Genomic DNA, 15,133 nt, shown 5'->3' on the forward strand with positions numbered 1-15,133 from the left:
CGACTAGATCCTGTCCCAGGTGGTGCTCTCGCTGTAACCTGTCACACAGAGACGCCCAGTGGTGGTCCCACCGTGGCGTTTTGATGTTCCAAGAACTCAGATGGTTTTTCTCGGTGACACCGTGCTTGGTCCTGCCCCTTCTTAAGGCCGCCACGATGACCTTCCCCGTAACACTCTGGGATGAGGATTGGATTGTGTAAGATTTTACACCTGGACTTTGGGTGGAAAATAATCCCAGGAGTTCCTCTGTGGTGCAGCGGGATAAGGATCTGGTGTTGCCACAGCTGTGGCATAGGTCAGCTTCAGTCCCTGGCCCAGGAGCTTCCATGTGCTGTGGGTGCAGCTGAAAAAAGCAGAGGAAAGAATTCCATATAAATTGTATTATTACCCAGGTTATTAAACTGTTCTTACCCTATAGAGATCTGAAGCAGATGGCATTGAGCTGGCTTTATGCTCTTCTTTTTTGTGTTTCTTTTTACATGGCTCAAAGTGCCTAAACTAGATGATAATAGACTAGAGTTTAGGTAAAAATCTATTTGTCGGTGAACTGCTTCTGTGACTGTTTCCTGAATTTTGGTAGACCAAAAGCTATCAAAAAATATTTATGAAATACTTGAAATGATACTTTTCTGATTCTGAATAGTGAAAAGGAAACTTTCAAAATAGGAAGTCTCCTTCATGCCTTATTATTATTATTTTTTTTTAACGCTTAATAATATCCCTGAAACATAAAGAGTGTATTGTTGGTGTTTCAGTTGTACAGGCCTAACAGTGGAACATTCCTCAGCGTCCGCAACTTCTGTACAGTTTCTTTTCTCACACGCGTCCACCTTGCTCTATATTCTTCTGCAAAAGGTTTCTTGCCAGCTCTAACTGTCTGTAGGCTGTTTTCATCCTAGGCGCCCACTGCAGACGGCGATGATTCGAGATGGCCTCATCTTCTGGCTGATTGACATCCTTAAGGAGCCCGACTGCCTGTCCGACTACACGCTGGAGTACTCGGTGGCCTTGCTCATGAACCTCTGCCTCCGGAGTGCAGGTCTCCCAGCCTCTGTCCCCTGCCCCGGCTCTCGATTACCACTGAGCCTGATGGCATTTGCCTTTCGTTTCCCTCATAGGAAGCTCAAAACAGGAGTTCCCTGATGGCCTAGCACCTAAGGTCCAGCACCGTCACTGCTGTGACTCGGGTCGTTGCTGTGGTGCGGGTTCAGTCCCGCTTGAGAACTTCCACATGCCACAGGGGTGGATTAAAAAAAAGAAAACTCAAAACAGAAAGAGTGTGAAGCATATCCAACTGAGTATACAGCTATTGAACCCCTAGAGCCGAAATACCATTCTGGCCTTGAAATAGTATAGATATAGATATTATATAAATATATATGTATATATGTATGTGTGTGTATGTATGTATGTATATATATATATATATATATATATATATATATATATACTCACATTAAGAGGAAAAAGAAGCGTTCCCGTCGTGGCTCAGTGGTTAATGAATCCGACTAGGAACCATGAGGTTGCAGGTTCCATCCCTGGCCTTGCTCAGTGGGTTAAGGATCCGGCGTGGCCGTGAGCTGTGGTGTAGGTCGCAGACGTGGCTCGGATCCCCTGAGTTTAGACGTGCCCTGTGTTCTCCTGCTCTTTTTCTCCCGAAGGGAAGAACGTGTGCGCCCAGGCGGCCAGCCTCGTGCTCAAAGTTCTCTCGGATCTGCTCGGCCATGAAAACCACGAGGTACCCAGTCCGCGCCGCTAGCCCCGGGCTCGGGGGAGGGCAGGCCCCCGGTCCTTAGTAGAGGCCGCTTCAGCACTTTTGCAGTTTTCAGTTCTGGAAGTCAGAGCAGGAGGCTGTCCCGCTCCTGGGCTGTGAGCACACCCGTGTCCCTGGCGTGACATCGTCCTCCTTATCCTCTCGCTCCATCCCTCCCCCCGTGTTGACACGCCTCTCAGGTTTGATCCGTGACAGTGGACATGTATGTAGCCGGAAAAAGTATTTCACTAGTGTGCGTGTATTGAATTTGCATAAAAGGTGTTGCCCCCAAACCTTGTTCTTTTCTTACTATTTTCGCTGTGTTTTTAGGACCTTTCTGTCTTGCTTTATGTGCATCGAGTTCCTTAGTTCTCACCACCGCGCAGCCCCTCTGTTGGCAGCCCTCCTGTTCCACTCATCCAGTCCCCCAGGCGTGTGCCCTCTGCCTCCCGCTCTCTGCTGTCACAGCCTCAGCTGTCCTTGGTGGACATCTCTGTGCTGATCCCATGAGGGCCTCTGCGGAGCTTCTGCTCTCACCAGCGTCCTCCCCAACACTGGGGTGGTTTTCTAGCCTGTGGGCCCCTAGCCTAGCACCACCCTCCCCCTTTTCGCCACAACAGTAGGATCTCAGTTCCCAAACCAGGGATTGAACCCGGGCCACAGCAGTGAAAGCGCCAAATCCTAGCCACTAGACACCAGGGACCTCCCCTCAAGCCCTTTTTAAATAAATAGAGGCCTGGGTAAACTAAGAAACGGTATGATCATTCTCTCACCTGCTTCCTGCAAGTGCCTTTAAGAAACCATGGCATCACTTTGCACCTGAAACCAAAACCTCTGCCCTCTGGCCGGATCGGGTGCAGGGCTGTCTCAGCAGGACGGGGGCTGAGTACCCCTGGGTCAGAATGAAGCCCTCGGGTTCCTCGCGTCTGTTCCTGCCTCAGACCACTCCCATTCTGACCACTTCTCTCACCGCGCCCGTTCCCCCAGCCACCTGCTGCCGGGTGACCCGGGCTGCTTTAGCTAGCGGAGATTGGGTGGTTGTTACAGGGCCTGCCGTGCCTTTTAAATTTTAAAGTCAGCGAGCTCTGAAATCCTTCTTAACCTGAACGGACCCTGTTCTTCTTGTTACTCAACTCAGGCAGTTGAGGCCAGAGGGAAGTGTCTTCTGTCATCTCCTAGGAAAGGTTGGTTTCAAGTGTAGGCACCATGCATCAGCTCTGAAAACTGAAATAGACCAAAGGATTCACATCTTGTCATTGACTCTTGCCAGTCAGTGGCTTTGTTTTGGAAATGAGCTGGAATATCCACTTGTATATGCATCAGAGCCTAGAAAAGTGTTTGCTACACTAATAAATGCAACACGTATGTATCCTTATGAGATAGTCATGGTCTTGGAAGACAAAGCCCAGAAGCCTTAAAGAAAAAGATATGCATAGTTGATTATATGAACACTCATCATGTAATCATAGGGGGAAAGATGCCATAATCAACATCAAAAACATTTTGAGAAAAATTTGCTTCAGGAGTTCCCGTCGTGGCGTAGTGGTTAACGAATCCGACCAGGAACCATGAGGTTGCAGGTTTGATCCCTGGCCTCGCTCAGTGGGTTGAGGATCTGGCATTGCCGTGAGCTGTGGTGTAGGTTGCAGACACAGCTCAGATCCCGCGTTGCTGTGGCTCTGGCATAGGCCGGTGGCTACGGCTCCGATTAGACCCCTAGCCTGGGAATCTCCATATGCCGCGGAAGCGGCCCTAGAAAAGGCAAAAAGACAAAAAGACAAAAAAAAAAAAAAAAAAAAAATTGCCTCACATATGACACAGAAGTTTAATACCCCTTATATATGAAAACCAACTATGCATTGATTAGTAAGAGTCAGAGATAAAAACCAACAGGAAAAAAGGATACATTTTATAAATGGATGGTTTACAGGAGTTCCCGTTGTTGTGCAGCAGAAACAAATCCGACTAGGAACCATGAGGTTGCAGGTTCGATCCCTGGCCTCGCTCAGTGGGCTAACGATGCAGCGCTGCCGTGAGCTGTGGTGTAGGTCGCAGACACGGCTCGGATCTGGTGTGGCTGTGGCCGTGGCGTAGGCTGGCAGCTGTAGCTCCAATTTGACCCCTAGCCTGGGAACCTCCATATGCCACTGGTGCGGCCCTAAAAAGACAATAAATAAATAAATAATAATAATAATAATAATAAAATAAATGGTGGTTTATAGAATGGTAAATCTTGATGGCCTATGAACATGAAAAGATGATCAATTTCAGGGATAGTCACGGAAATGAAAAAAAAAAAAAAAAACAGCTACCGGATGCCTTCTTTTACCCAGTAGATTGGCAGGAATGAAAAGTGGCAACAAATCCAGTGCTGGAAAAGGTGGTGGGAGACGCACCTCCCCCACGGCTACGAGAGAATGAAATCCAGTCGGGGTGGGCCGGCGGGGGTTGGGGGCTGGCACCTGCCACTTACCCCGTCCTGTCTGACTTGATGTCGGGGTTCCCTCTGTGAGGAAAGCGTGGGTTCTGTCCCTGAAGAGCCCACAGGGGAGACAGAAGTATAAATTAAAAAATATACTGAGTCCCGCAGAGAAGCGGAGGGGTGCACGGGCAGCAGCGCGGGCACCCTGTCTCCACCGGCGCCAGTGGAGATGTCTGTCTTTCGGAAGCACGTCTCCTGGGGCTCCCGAGAGCTGTGAAATCGTCATACTCGCCCTCCTCGTTGCCAGGCGGTTCTCAAGTGTGGTGTTTGATAATTGAATGGTTGGGATTTGCGACGCTGCCGATGACTGTGCTTTGTTTTGTTTTTCCCTGTAAAGATCCAGCCGTATGTGAATGGAGCTCTGTACAGCATCCTTTCAATCGCATCCATTCGTGAGGAAGCAAGAGCAATGGTAAGAAAATGTGCTTGAGGCGTCCGCCAGCCGCTGTCGCTGTCGCTGTCGCTGCCACAGCCACAGCTCGGGGCTGTGACATCCAAGGGGGTCCCTGCCACAGCTCAGGGGCTGTGACAGTAAGGGATTCCTGACCGGCTCTGGGGAAGGGCTCCAGATAGTTTAAGAACTCCCGGAATTGTAACCCAAGTTCGTATTTGCCGTTTTCTGGGGCGAGCGTTTGTGGTTTTTATCAGATTCTCAAGGGATCCCGGCCTGATTTAAGAACCGCAGTATCAGAAAGTTTGTAGCAGTTTTATATTTTGGAGAGTTGTAGACATTTTTTTTTTTTTTAATTTAAGGTGACTCATTTTATTTTATTTTATTTATTTATTTATTTATTTTTTTTTTTTTTATTTTTTTATTTTTTGTCTTTTTGCCTTTTTCTAGGGCCACTCACCCAGCATATGGAGATTCCCAGGCTAGGGGTCGAATCGGAGCTGTAGCCGCCGGCCTACACCCGAGCCACAGCAACACAGGATCCGAGTCGCATCTGCAACCTACACCACAGCTCACGGCAACGCCAGATCCTTAACCCACTCATCAAGGCCAGGGAACGAACCTGAACCCGCAACCTCATGGTTCCTAGTTGGATTCGTTAACCACTGCTCCACGATGGGAACTCCAGGTGACTCATTTTAATTGGGGGCTTTGGGAACACTTACGGATTTTGTAGTAGGAGAAGCTTAACAGAAAAATGATGAGATGCAAAAAATCATCACTCAGATTCACCCCCAGGATTCCCAGAGGAATTGCGGCCATGAGACCTGGGACGGTCAAAACTCCCCATCTGCAGACATTCCGAGAGCAACCAAATGGACCAGAAACACTGGCAAAAATGATAAAGCAGTCTGGTTGGAAAATAGTGAATTGAATATTTAGTGTGTTTACATTAGTGCTTATATCGGAAGCCTAAAACGTCTTCTTTTGAGAAGATAAATGTTTCTTGGAGATCTAATCAAAAGCACTGGGGTTTTGTCCTTTTTCCTTACGACATGTGAAACCCGGGTAACAGTGTGCGTATCAGTTGCGTACAATGAAGGGATTAGACATGTTTTCATTGTCAAAGCAGAGGCTAAATTCAGTTTGAGACCAATGAAAAACATTCCTCCTCTTGGTTTTGCTTACTTAGAATTGCTCCATCTTCTAATGGGTCATCTGCAATTACCTCAGCAGTTGTGCCAGAGGCAAAAACCTATCTCAGAGCCCTTCTGTGTGGTCAGAAAACAAACAAGGAAACATAATGGCCCACGGCTTTTAAAGAAACCATTGGCTTTTCCAACACAGAACAGGGGAAAATAAACTTGATTCAATTCTGCATTCTGGTCACTCAGGTGAAAGAGAGCAGTTGTCAGCTGGGTTGACCAGAAAGAAAGAATGGAGGTGACATGGAGTCCGAAAGCCTCAAGGGCCCACCTCCAGGGCACAGAGGTGGGGGGGTGGCGGGCAGAAAGGGACCGGACGGCTGGGGAAGAGCGGCTCACCTAGGTGGACACGAGCCTGGATGGCCCTTAGAGAGGTGAGGACAGGGAGCCTCAGAGCCCTGCCCGGCAGTCTCCAGAGGCTTCACACCCGTGTCATTGGAGCCTGAGCAGAGCAGGGACAGTCATGGGGCAGGAAGAGGGTTGAAGAGAGAACGATGAAAAACTTAAACATGAGAGCTCCCTGGTGGCCTAGTGGTTAAAGATCTGGCATTGTCGTTGCTATGGCACCGGTTTGATCCCTGGCTTAGGAATTTCCTCATGCCTCAGGTGTGGCCAGAAAAAAAAAAAAAAAAACCCTCAAGGAGTTCCGTTGTGGCTCAGCAGAAACGAATCTGACTAGTATCCATGAGGTTGAAGGTTCAATCCCTGGCTTCACTCAGTGGGTTAAGGATCCGGTATTGCCGTGAGCTGTGGTGTCAGTCGCAGACAAGGCTCAAATCTGAAGTTGCTATGGCTGTGGTGTAGACCAGTGGCTACAGCTCCCATTTGACCCCTAGCCTGAGAACCTCCATATGCTATGGGTGTGGCCCTAAAAAGACACACACACACAAAAAACAAAAAACAAAAAACCCCTTAAACATAATAGTAAGGTGTCTAGGAAATTGCCAGATGTTTGGAAAGTAAACAGCACAATTGCATCAGTTTTCCATTGCTGCATAAAAAATTATCCCAAAGCATAGTGGTTTAAAAAAAAAATCATTACTTTACAGTTTCTATAGAACGAAAGTTGAAGAGCAGATTAGCTGCATGGTCCTGGCTAAGAGTCTCTCTTTAGGTTTTGGTGAAGGCTTCCCCCGGGCAGCCGAGGGCTGGAGGGATCTGCTTCCAAGCATCCCCTTCCAAGTTCACTCTCATGCTGGCTGCTGCCTGGTGACCTCACTTCCTGGCCAGTGGGCATCTCCACAGTGCTTCTCTCGACAAGGCAGCGGGCCTCCCCCACTGATGATCCTGAGAGGCAGCAAGGGAGTGAGACAGCAGCTAGTCTCCTATGACCCAATCTCAGAAGTGGGTACAGGGACCAACTGGAGGGGGCGCCGCTGTGGGAGGGGGTCCTGGGGAGTGTGAATTCCAGGAGGTGGGGTCATCTGGAGGCTGCTGCCACTGGCTGCTAAGTTGCCTCTGGTTCAAAGTCATAAAAGAAATTAGGGTTGTTAATCTTTTGACGTGTATTACAAATAGTTCCCCAATTTTTCATTTTCTTTTAGTTATGGGGGTTTGACATGTGGCAGCTTTAATTATAGTCACTTCTATTAATAGTTTCCTGTTTAGTTTCCAACATAAGTTTCTAGACAGCCTCTGAATTACTGACTTTAAAAAGAAAACTTGGGGAGTTCTCGTTGTGGCACAGTGGAGACGAGTCCGACCAGGAGCCATGAGGTTGCGGGTTTGATCCCTGGCCTCATTCAGTGGGTTAAGGATCCGGCATTGCTGTGAGCTGTGGTGTCAGTCGCAGACATGGCTCGGATCTGGCGTTGCTGTGGCTGTGGCTGTGGCGTGGGCCGGTGGCTACAGCTCCAATTAGACCCCTAGCCTGGGAACCTCCGTATGCAGCAGGTGCAGCTCTAAAAAGTCAAAAAGACAAAAAAAGAAAACTTGGACCACTTAGATAAAGATGTAAGTAACATAAGCTTCCCTCTAGGTTTTTGGTTTTTGTTGGTTTTTTTTTTTTTTGCTTTTCAGGGCCGCAGGTGCAGCATATGGAAATATGGCAGTTCTGGCTGGGGGTCAAATTGGAGCTACAACTGCAGGCCCACACTGAAGCTCACAGCAACGCCGGATCCTTGACCCACTGAACGAAGCCTGGGATGGAACCCACATCCTCATGGATACTAGTCAGATACACTTCTGCTGTGCCGCAGTGGGAACTCCCCCCCCTGGCATTTTAACAGGGATCAAAGTCCCAAGCAAATGGACACAGCACCTAAGCATTTGCCTCTAAGGGAGGTTATGGCTTCAACAGAGGTTTTTCTCAAACTGCAAGATTTCCCCTCATTTCAGTCCTACCCTTGAAGAGTTTTTCAGATTGATAAAGGGTATTGCCTTCATTTTGCGTGTTAGTAGTAATTTCAGAAACAGGGAGGAGAACGTCACCCATGAGCTCCCCATCTGCTCACACGCGGTGCCAGGGAGGAGGCGGCAGAGCTGATGTTCAGACCTGGCTGGTATTTGTCATTTGCGTTGGCATCGTCCTCTAGGAAAGAAGTCGGGCAGTAGATAAGAACAGTTACGGAAACCTCCATATCTTGTGTTTATTCCTCTTCCTTCAGTTATTGACTCTCTGCATGAAGATGCTCATAATGAAAACCCAGAACCTGACTGTCTGGTAATAGAGCAACTGCTAATGAAATTATGGTTCTTTCGCTCACAGTCTTAGTAGCTATTGAAAATGATAATTAGGAAAAGCAGTATGAGCCCGTATGGAAAATTTTTATTGTGAAATGACGGATAAAAGCAGAATATGACATTATAAGAACTCTGGTTTCATAACTGTGTACAACATTTGTGTGCTTGTGGGAAATGGCAAAGAATACATAAAAATTATATTCGTAGCAAATGCTATTATGGTGCTCTTAAGACACTACCCTGCAAAGGGAGGAAAAGATAAATGCATGCCCTGGGGCCTGTTTGAATTTGAAGAGACCATGGAAGTCCGAGGCAGGAGAGCAGATGCCATCCAGAGTCTGCCCTCCTGCCCACACCAGGCCTCCTGTGCCTGGGGGCTGGGGGTAGCTGTGGCCACAGAGCTCTGCCCTGGGACCTAAACCCCAGCCAAACATCCTGCCCTGGGCCAGAGCAGACCAGATGCTCCGTCAGTGGTGAAGGCTCCCACCACTGGGAGAGTCAGGGAGCTGGGCTTTGAAGCCCCGAGCCAAGAGGAGCACCCACGTACTCCACGCAGCTGCTGCGGTGACACCCCCACTGTGCCTTGCACCATGGCCCCGGGTCTGCAGTGCCGGAAATCCGCTCTGCTCTCCCTGAAGGGCTGGAGGCTGCCCTACCCACCTGTCACCAAATGCGTGTTCCCCGTGTGCCCGATTCCTCACTCTGAGCCCGTCTTGCGTGCATGCATCTGACTGGCAAGACCCAGGTCATCTGCCTGCACCCTGGCTCCAGGGAGGCTGCAAATGCTCATATTCCGGCTGCTGCCTTGGGCAATGAACACACGGTGGAGAAGCTGTTTTAACAGTGTTCATCAGTGGCGAAAACCATGATTGTCCAGGAGAGTCCGCAAGCCTGTTCGCTGTACTCCATGGCATCCGTTATGTGGAGGCCTTTCTAAGTTAGTGTGGAAATCCTGAGAGGAAAAATTGCTACAGCCTTTTTCGTTTTTTTGTTTGTTTGTTTTGGCCGTGGCATGCAGGGGCTTGATGTGGGATCTCAGGTCCCAGACCTGGGATTGAACGTGGGCCACAGCGATAAAAGCACTGAATCCTAACCACTGGGCCACCAGGAAACTCCCTGGGTTTTGTTTTGTTTTAGTTTTTTTTTTTTTTTTCTGTTTTGTTTGTTTGTTTTCAATACAGCATTTTGATTTTTTAAAAATATTTTTGCCGGGTTTTTTTTAGTTGATTTTTTTGTTAAAGTAGAGATGAATACAATGACATGCCCATTTGATATGGCATTTTTAGTTTTATTTATTTATTTTTTTGCTTTTTAGGACCGCACCCGAGGCATATGGAAGTTCCCAGGCTAGGGGTCTAATGGGAGCTACAGCTGCCAGTCTGCACCGCAGCCACAGCAACGCGGGATCCGAGCCGCATCTGCGGCCTAGCTCACAGCAATGCTGGATCCTTAACCCACTGAATGAGGCCAGGGATCGAACCTGCATCCTCATGGATCCTAGTCAGGTTCATTAACTGCTGAGCGATGATGGGAACTCCCGATACAGCATTTTTAGAAAGCAATTTTGCAGTATATGTAATAGTTCTCAAAAATACTAATATTCTTTTCCCGGTACTTCTACTTCTGGAGCTCCATGCAAAACATAAAAAATCGTGTGTAACAATCTCCACCGCAGCATTCCTGATCATAGTAGAAAACAGGAAGCAACCGAAATGCCCATTAGGGGAATTAAATTAATTTGGGGAATTGGGTTAAGTCAGAACAGAGGCAGAGTGGGAGCTGCCAAGCCTGAGGCCGTGTTTGAGTCTGGCCTCTGCAACTTCCTAGTGTCTCGTTATGTGTCACTGGGCTTACACCTCACTCTCTCAGTGGCAAAATGGGTATTGCTATAGTACCAAATTCATAAGATTCTTGTGAGACTTAAAACCACTGATACATATGAAATATTTAGAACAGTGCCTGGCACGTAGCAAGCACTGAAACATGTTAGCTGCTATTATTATTATTTTAGCTTATTAAAGTTGTGTTTATGCGGCCTGGCGGGTTAAGGATCCAGCGTTGTCACTGCTGTGTCTTAGGTTTGATCCCTGGCCTGGGAACATCTACATGCCACACGTGAGGTCAAAATAAATAGATAAATTTAAGTATTGTGTTTAGGAGTTCCTATTGTGGCTCGGCGGTAACAAACCCGACTAGCATCCGTGAGGATGCCAGTTCAGTCCCTGGCCTTGCTCGGTGGGTTAAGCACACAGCATTGCCGTGAGTCGTGGTGTAGGTTGCAGACGTGGCTCCGATCCTGCGTTGCTGTGGCTGTGGTGTAGGCCAGCAGCCGCAGCTCTGATTCAACCCCTGGCCTGGGAACCTCCATATGCCACAGGTGCTGCCCTAAAACACACACACACACACACACACACACACACACACACACACACAAATTTAAAGATTTTATTGAAAACGGTCATAAAGTTTAGTTGAAAAATAATAGTATATGTATTATCAGTATGATCTCAGTTGTATAAAACAGTGCCCATAAAAGGAAGGAAATATCTTTAAATGTTCATAGTTCTTATCTTGGAGTGTTGGGGCTTGTGCGTAATTTTTATCCTTTCATCCTTTTTTTTTTAATATAGCTTACAAGTTTTCTACAGAGAACCTGTGTAACTTTCAGAAGTAAAGTGTTTGTATGTACCTGAAATATTTCTAAATATAAATTTAATTTCTAAGTATAAAGGGAACAGTTCTGTTGAAGAGCCTCCAGGATGTAGCTTGGGCTCTGGGCCGGAGGCGAGCAGAAGGTGGTGGAGCTGGCCTGCCGCGCGTGACAGGCGGGCAGAGGTTACGCATACAGGCCAGTGTCCAGTGCATGTTGTAGACCCAGACAGGAGCTTTCTTTTATTTTTTAAAAGATTTTTATTTTTTCCATGATATAGTTGGTTTCCATTATAGTTGGTTTTATTTTTTCCATTATAGCTGTCAATTTTCTACTGTACAGCAAAGTGACCCAGTCACACATACATACATATATATATATATATATTCTTTCTCTCCCGTGATGCTCCATCATGCTCCATCACAAGTGACTTGATGGAGTTCCCAGTGCTATGCAGCAGGATCTCATTGCTTCTCCATTCCAGATGCAGTAGTTTGCATCTATTAACCCCACATTCCCAGTCCATCCCACTCCCTCCCTCTCGGCAACCACAAGTCTGTTCTCCAGGTCCATGAGTTTCTTTTCCGTGGAAAGGTTCATTTGTGCCACATGTTAGATTCCACATAGAGGTGATCTCATATGGTAGTTGTCTTCCTCTTTCTGGCTTCACTGAGTATGAGAGTCTCTCATTCCGTCCATGTTGCTGCAAAGATAGGAGCTTTATCTCATTTCATCCTCTCAGAGGCCCCCCCCTGAGCAGCTGCTGTGGTTGTGCCCATTTTGCTGCTGATGAAATGAGGCTTAGAGGTTAAATCCCTTGCCGCCCTGGTGGCACAGCCAATGAGCAGCCGGCCTGGGGAGCCCGGCTCCAGAGCCTTCCATGCCTGGGCAGCAGGGTCGCCCCAGTCTCGGAACTGGAGACACCCCCAACCTTTACCTCCGGCGGAATCTGGACGCGAGCAATCCTTTTCTTTCCTTAGACACAATTCCAACGCAATGAAACACGATTCCAGCAGAGTCTTCTGCGAGATAATCTTTATCATGATCTCTGGTCCTAGTGAGCTGGCAGGAGCTCGAGCTCTTTGTTCCTCTGCTTTTTGTACACGGTTCCTGCTCTCCCTTTCGCACATCCGCTGGGACACAAGGACCTGCTCTTGCTCTTTTCATCTGCCTCGGCATTTTTATTTGGCCTGGATTATCTAAGGTGACACGTTATTGCCTTTGTGATATTTCGTGATTGTTATTGCACGATTTATCATTTCCTATGATTTACATTTTAGTTTGGTAAAAATTAAATATATAATTATGTATATTCCACTTATTTTATTTTGTTTTTTAATTTTTTTGTCTTTTTGCCATTTCTTGGGCCCCTCCCTCAGCATATGGAAGTTCCCAGGCTAGGGGTCAAATCGGAGCAGTAGCCGCCGGCCCTACACCACAGCCACAGCAACACAGGATCCGAGCCGCGTCTGCGACCTACACCACAGCTCACGGCAACATCAGCTCCTTAACCCACTAGCAAGGCCAGGGTTCGAACCTGCTACCTCGTGGTTCCTAGTCGGATTCGTTAACCACTGATCCACGATGAGAACTCTGACCACTTATTTTAATAAAATAAATTTCACTTATTTTAAATATATATTTAATAATATTTAAAATAAGTGAAATTTCTCACTGGGGAATTTTTTTTTTTTTAATTTTTCTTTTTTTTGTCTTTTAGGGCCGTACCCACGACATATGGAGGTTCCTAGGCTAGGGATCAAATCAGAGCTGTAGCTGCCAGTCTATGCCACAGCCACAGCCTTTTGGGGTCAGAGCCATGTCTGCAACCTATGCCACAGCTCACGGCACCACTGGATCCTAAACCCACTGAGCGAGGCCAAGGATCAAACCTGTATCCTCATGGATTCCAGTCAGATTCGATTTCACTGAGCCATGATGGGAACTCCTGGGAAATTCTTTTATAAAAAATAATGATCATTTTAGTTCCTTTATCAGTCATTTGCCTTTTTTTTTCTTTTTTGCCTAGATATCTAAATTATTTTTTTCTTTTTCCTTGAAATTCAGTAATTTTAGTAGAATATGTCTTGGTATTGAACATTCTGAGGCAATATTCTCAGGTGTGCTCCTTCAAAATGTAGCTTTAAGTCTTTTTTATTTCAGCAAAGTGTTCTTGAATTAAAGTTTTTACTGTTTTTCGGGGTTTTTTTGTTTTTTTTTTTTTGTCTTTTTATCTTTTCTAGGGGCCACACTCGAGGCATATGGAGGTTCCCACACTGGGGGTCCAATCGGAGCTATAGCTGCCGGCCTGCACCACAGCCACAGCAATGTGGGATCCGAGCTGTGTCTGCAACCTACACCACAGCTCACGGCAATGCCAGATCCTTAATCCACTGAGTGAGGCCAGGGATTAAACCTAAAACCTCATGGTTCCTAGTTGGATTCGTTAACAACTGAGCCACAATGGGAACTCCCTAAAGTTTTTACTGTTGTTCTCCTCCTTTGCTTTGGATTTTTCTTCAGGGACTCCTATTATGTGTAATTTATTTTTTTACACTCAGTGAATTTTATTATATGTGTAATTGTAAAACCATCATCACAACCCAATTTTACATATTTCCATCCCAAACCCCTTGGCCTGGGTTATCTGAAGTGACGTGTTATTGCTTTTGTGATAAAAGAGTGTTGTTTTATGATTTACCATGCCTATAATTTCCATTTTAGTTTGGTAAAAAATATGTATTTTTGATAATATATTTATTTTATTATTAACTTATTTATTATTCAATGTATATTTAAAATAAGTGAACTTTCGCACCGGGGAATTTTCTAGTAAGAATTCTTTCCCCAATAATCCTCCCAATTACAGAGGAGGCATTTTTGTTTTTGTTTTTTTCCCCAAGTAAAACTGAACTAGAGAGAGACTGAACTAGAGAGAGGGGAGAGAGAGCAAATGAGAATTAAAAGATCTTTCCGTATATGAAGAGTTAAATTGCTTGCAAAAGTAAAGTGTGGGGGGAAGGTAGCAGGAAAGCCTGAATGAATAATTTGTCTTCTTCCACTGGTGACACAGCTAGACAGTGACATTAGGAAGCTGGCGGGTGCAGATCCTGGCCCTTTAGGGGTTATTGCACTGCTTGCACTTGGTAATGTGCCCCCTCCTCTGGCCCTTAGCTCAGGTCGGGATGGAGAGTGGGAAAAGATCAGCCCAGGAGGTAGACAAGGAACAGGCCTTCCTGACCATGAAGGGCCTGTCCCTTTGGGGAAATAAGCCCCTGCGACCATGCCCTCTGTGACTGTTCTTCCCTTGACTTAAGGGCTATTCACTTCCGCCCTCCCAGACCACTCCTTCGTGGCCTCCTCCCTGGGCTGGACTACCTCGGCTCCCAGTGAAATGTTACTGTTCTCTAAGGTTCTGTCTTCACCCTCTTCTCTTCTCCCTCTGGCCACTGGGAACCTCGTTTGTTCCCCTGCTTCAGCTACCAGCTCTCTCTTCTGAGCCACCACCCCCACCAGACAGAGCAGCCACAGCCTCGGCCATTTATTGAGCATCTGCTATGAGCCAGTCATTGGACTAGATGCTTTTTTTTAATGTGTAATTTAGGCCTGTGAAATGCACAGGGCTTATAGAGTTCAGGGCATTTTGACAAGTGTATACATTTATGTAACTAACACCCAATTATATCTTTTAAAAATCTCATATTGGGAGTTCCCTTCATGGCTCAGCAGTTAACGAACCCAACTAAGATCCATGAGGATGCAGGTTCGATCCCTGGCCTCGCTCAGTGGATTAAGGATCTGGCATTGCCATGAGCTGTGGTGTAGGTCACAGATGAAGCTCGGAGTCTGAGTTGCTGTGGCTGTGGTGCAGACTGGCAGCTGTAGCTCTGGTTTGACCCCTAGCCTGGGAACTTCCATATGCCTCGGGTGTGGCCCTAAAAAGAAAAAAAAAAAAATCTCAAGTTAAATT

General features: G+C 46.7%; 1 protein-coding gene across 7 annotated transcripts in view; it reads left to right on the plus strand.

The window, feature by feature from the left end:
* The window catches only part of ARMC9 (armadillo repeat containing 9), a 172,707-nt gene that overhangs the window by 68,759 nt on the left and 88,815 nt on the right, over positions 1-15,133 (plus strand). For all 7 annotated transcript variants that reach the window (XM_021074827.1, XM_013984568.2, XM_021074826.1 and 4 more), the window contains 3 exons: positions 900-1,039; positions 1,662-1,738; positions 4,573-4,647. In XM_021074827.1, the coding sequence (XP_020930486.1) occupies positions 900-1,039; positions 1,662-1,738; positions 4,573-4,647 (292 nt within the window). The remainder of the gene's footprint in view (positions 1-899; positions 1,040-1,661; positions 1,739-4,572; positions 4,648-15,133) is intronic.

Source organism: Sus scrofa, chromosome 15 (assembly GCF_000003025.6).
Source record: "Sus scrofa isolate TJ Tabasco breed Duroc chromosome 15, Sscrofa11.1, whole genome shotgun sequence".
NCBI classification, from domain to species: domain Eukaryota; kingdom Metazoa; phylum Chordata; class Mammalia; order Artiodactyla; family Suidae; genus Sus; species Sus scrofa.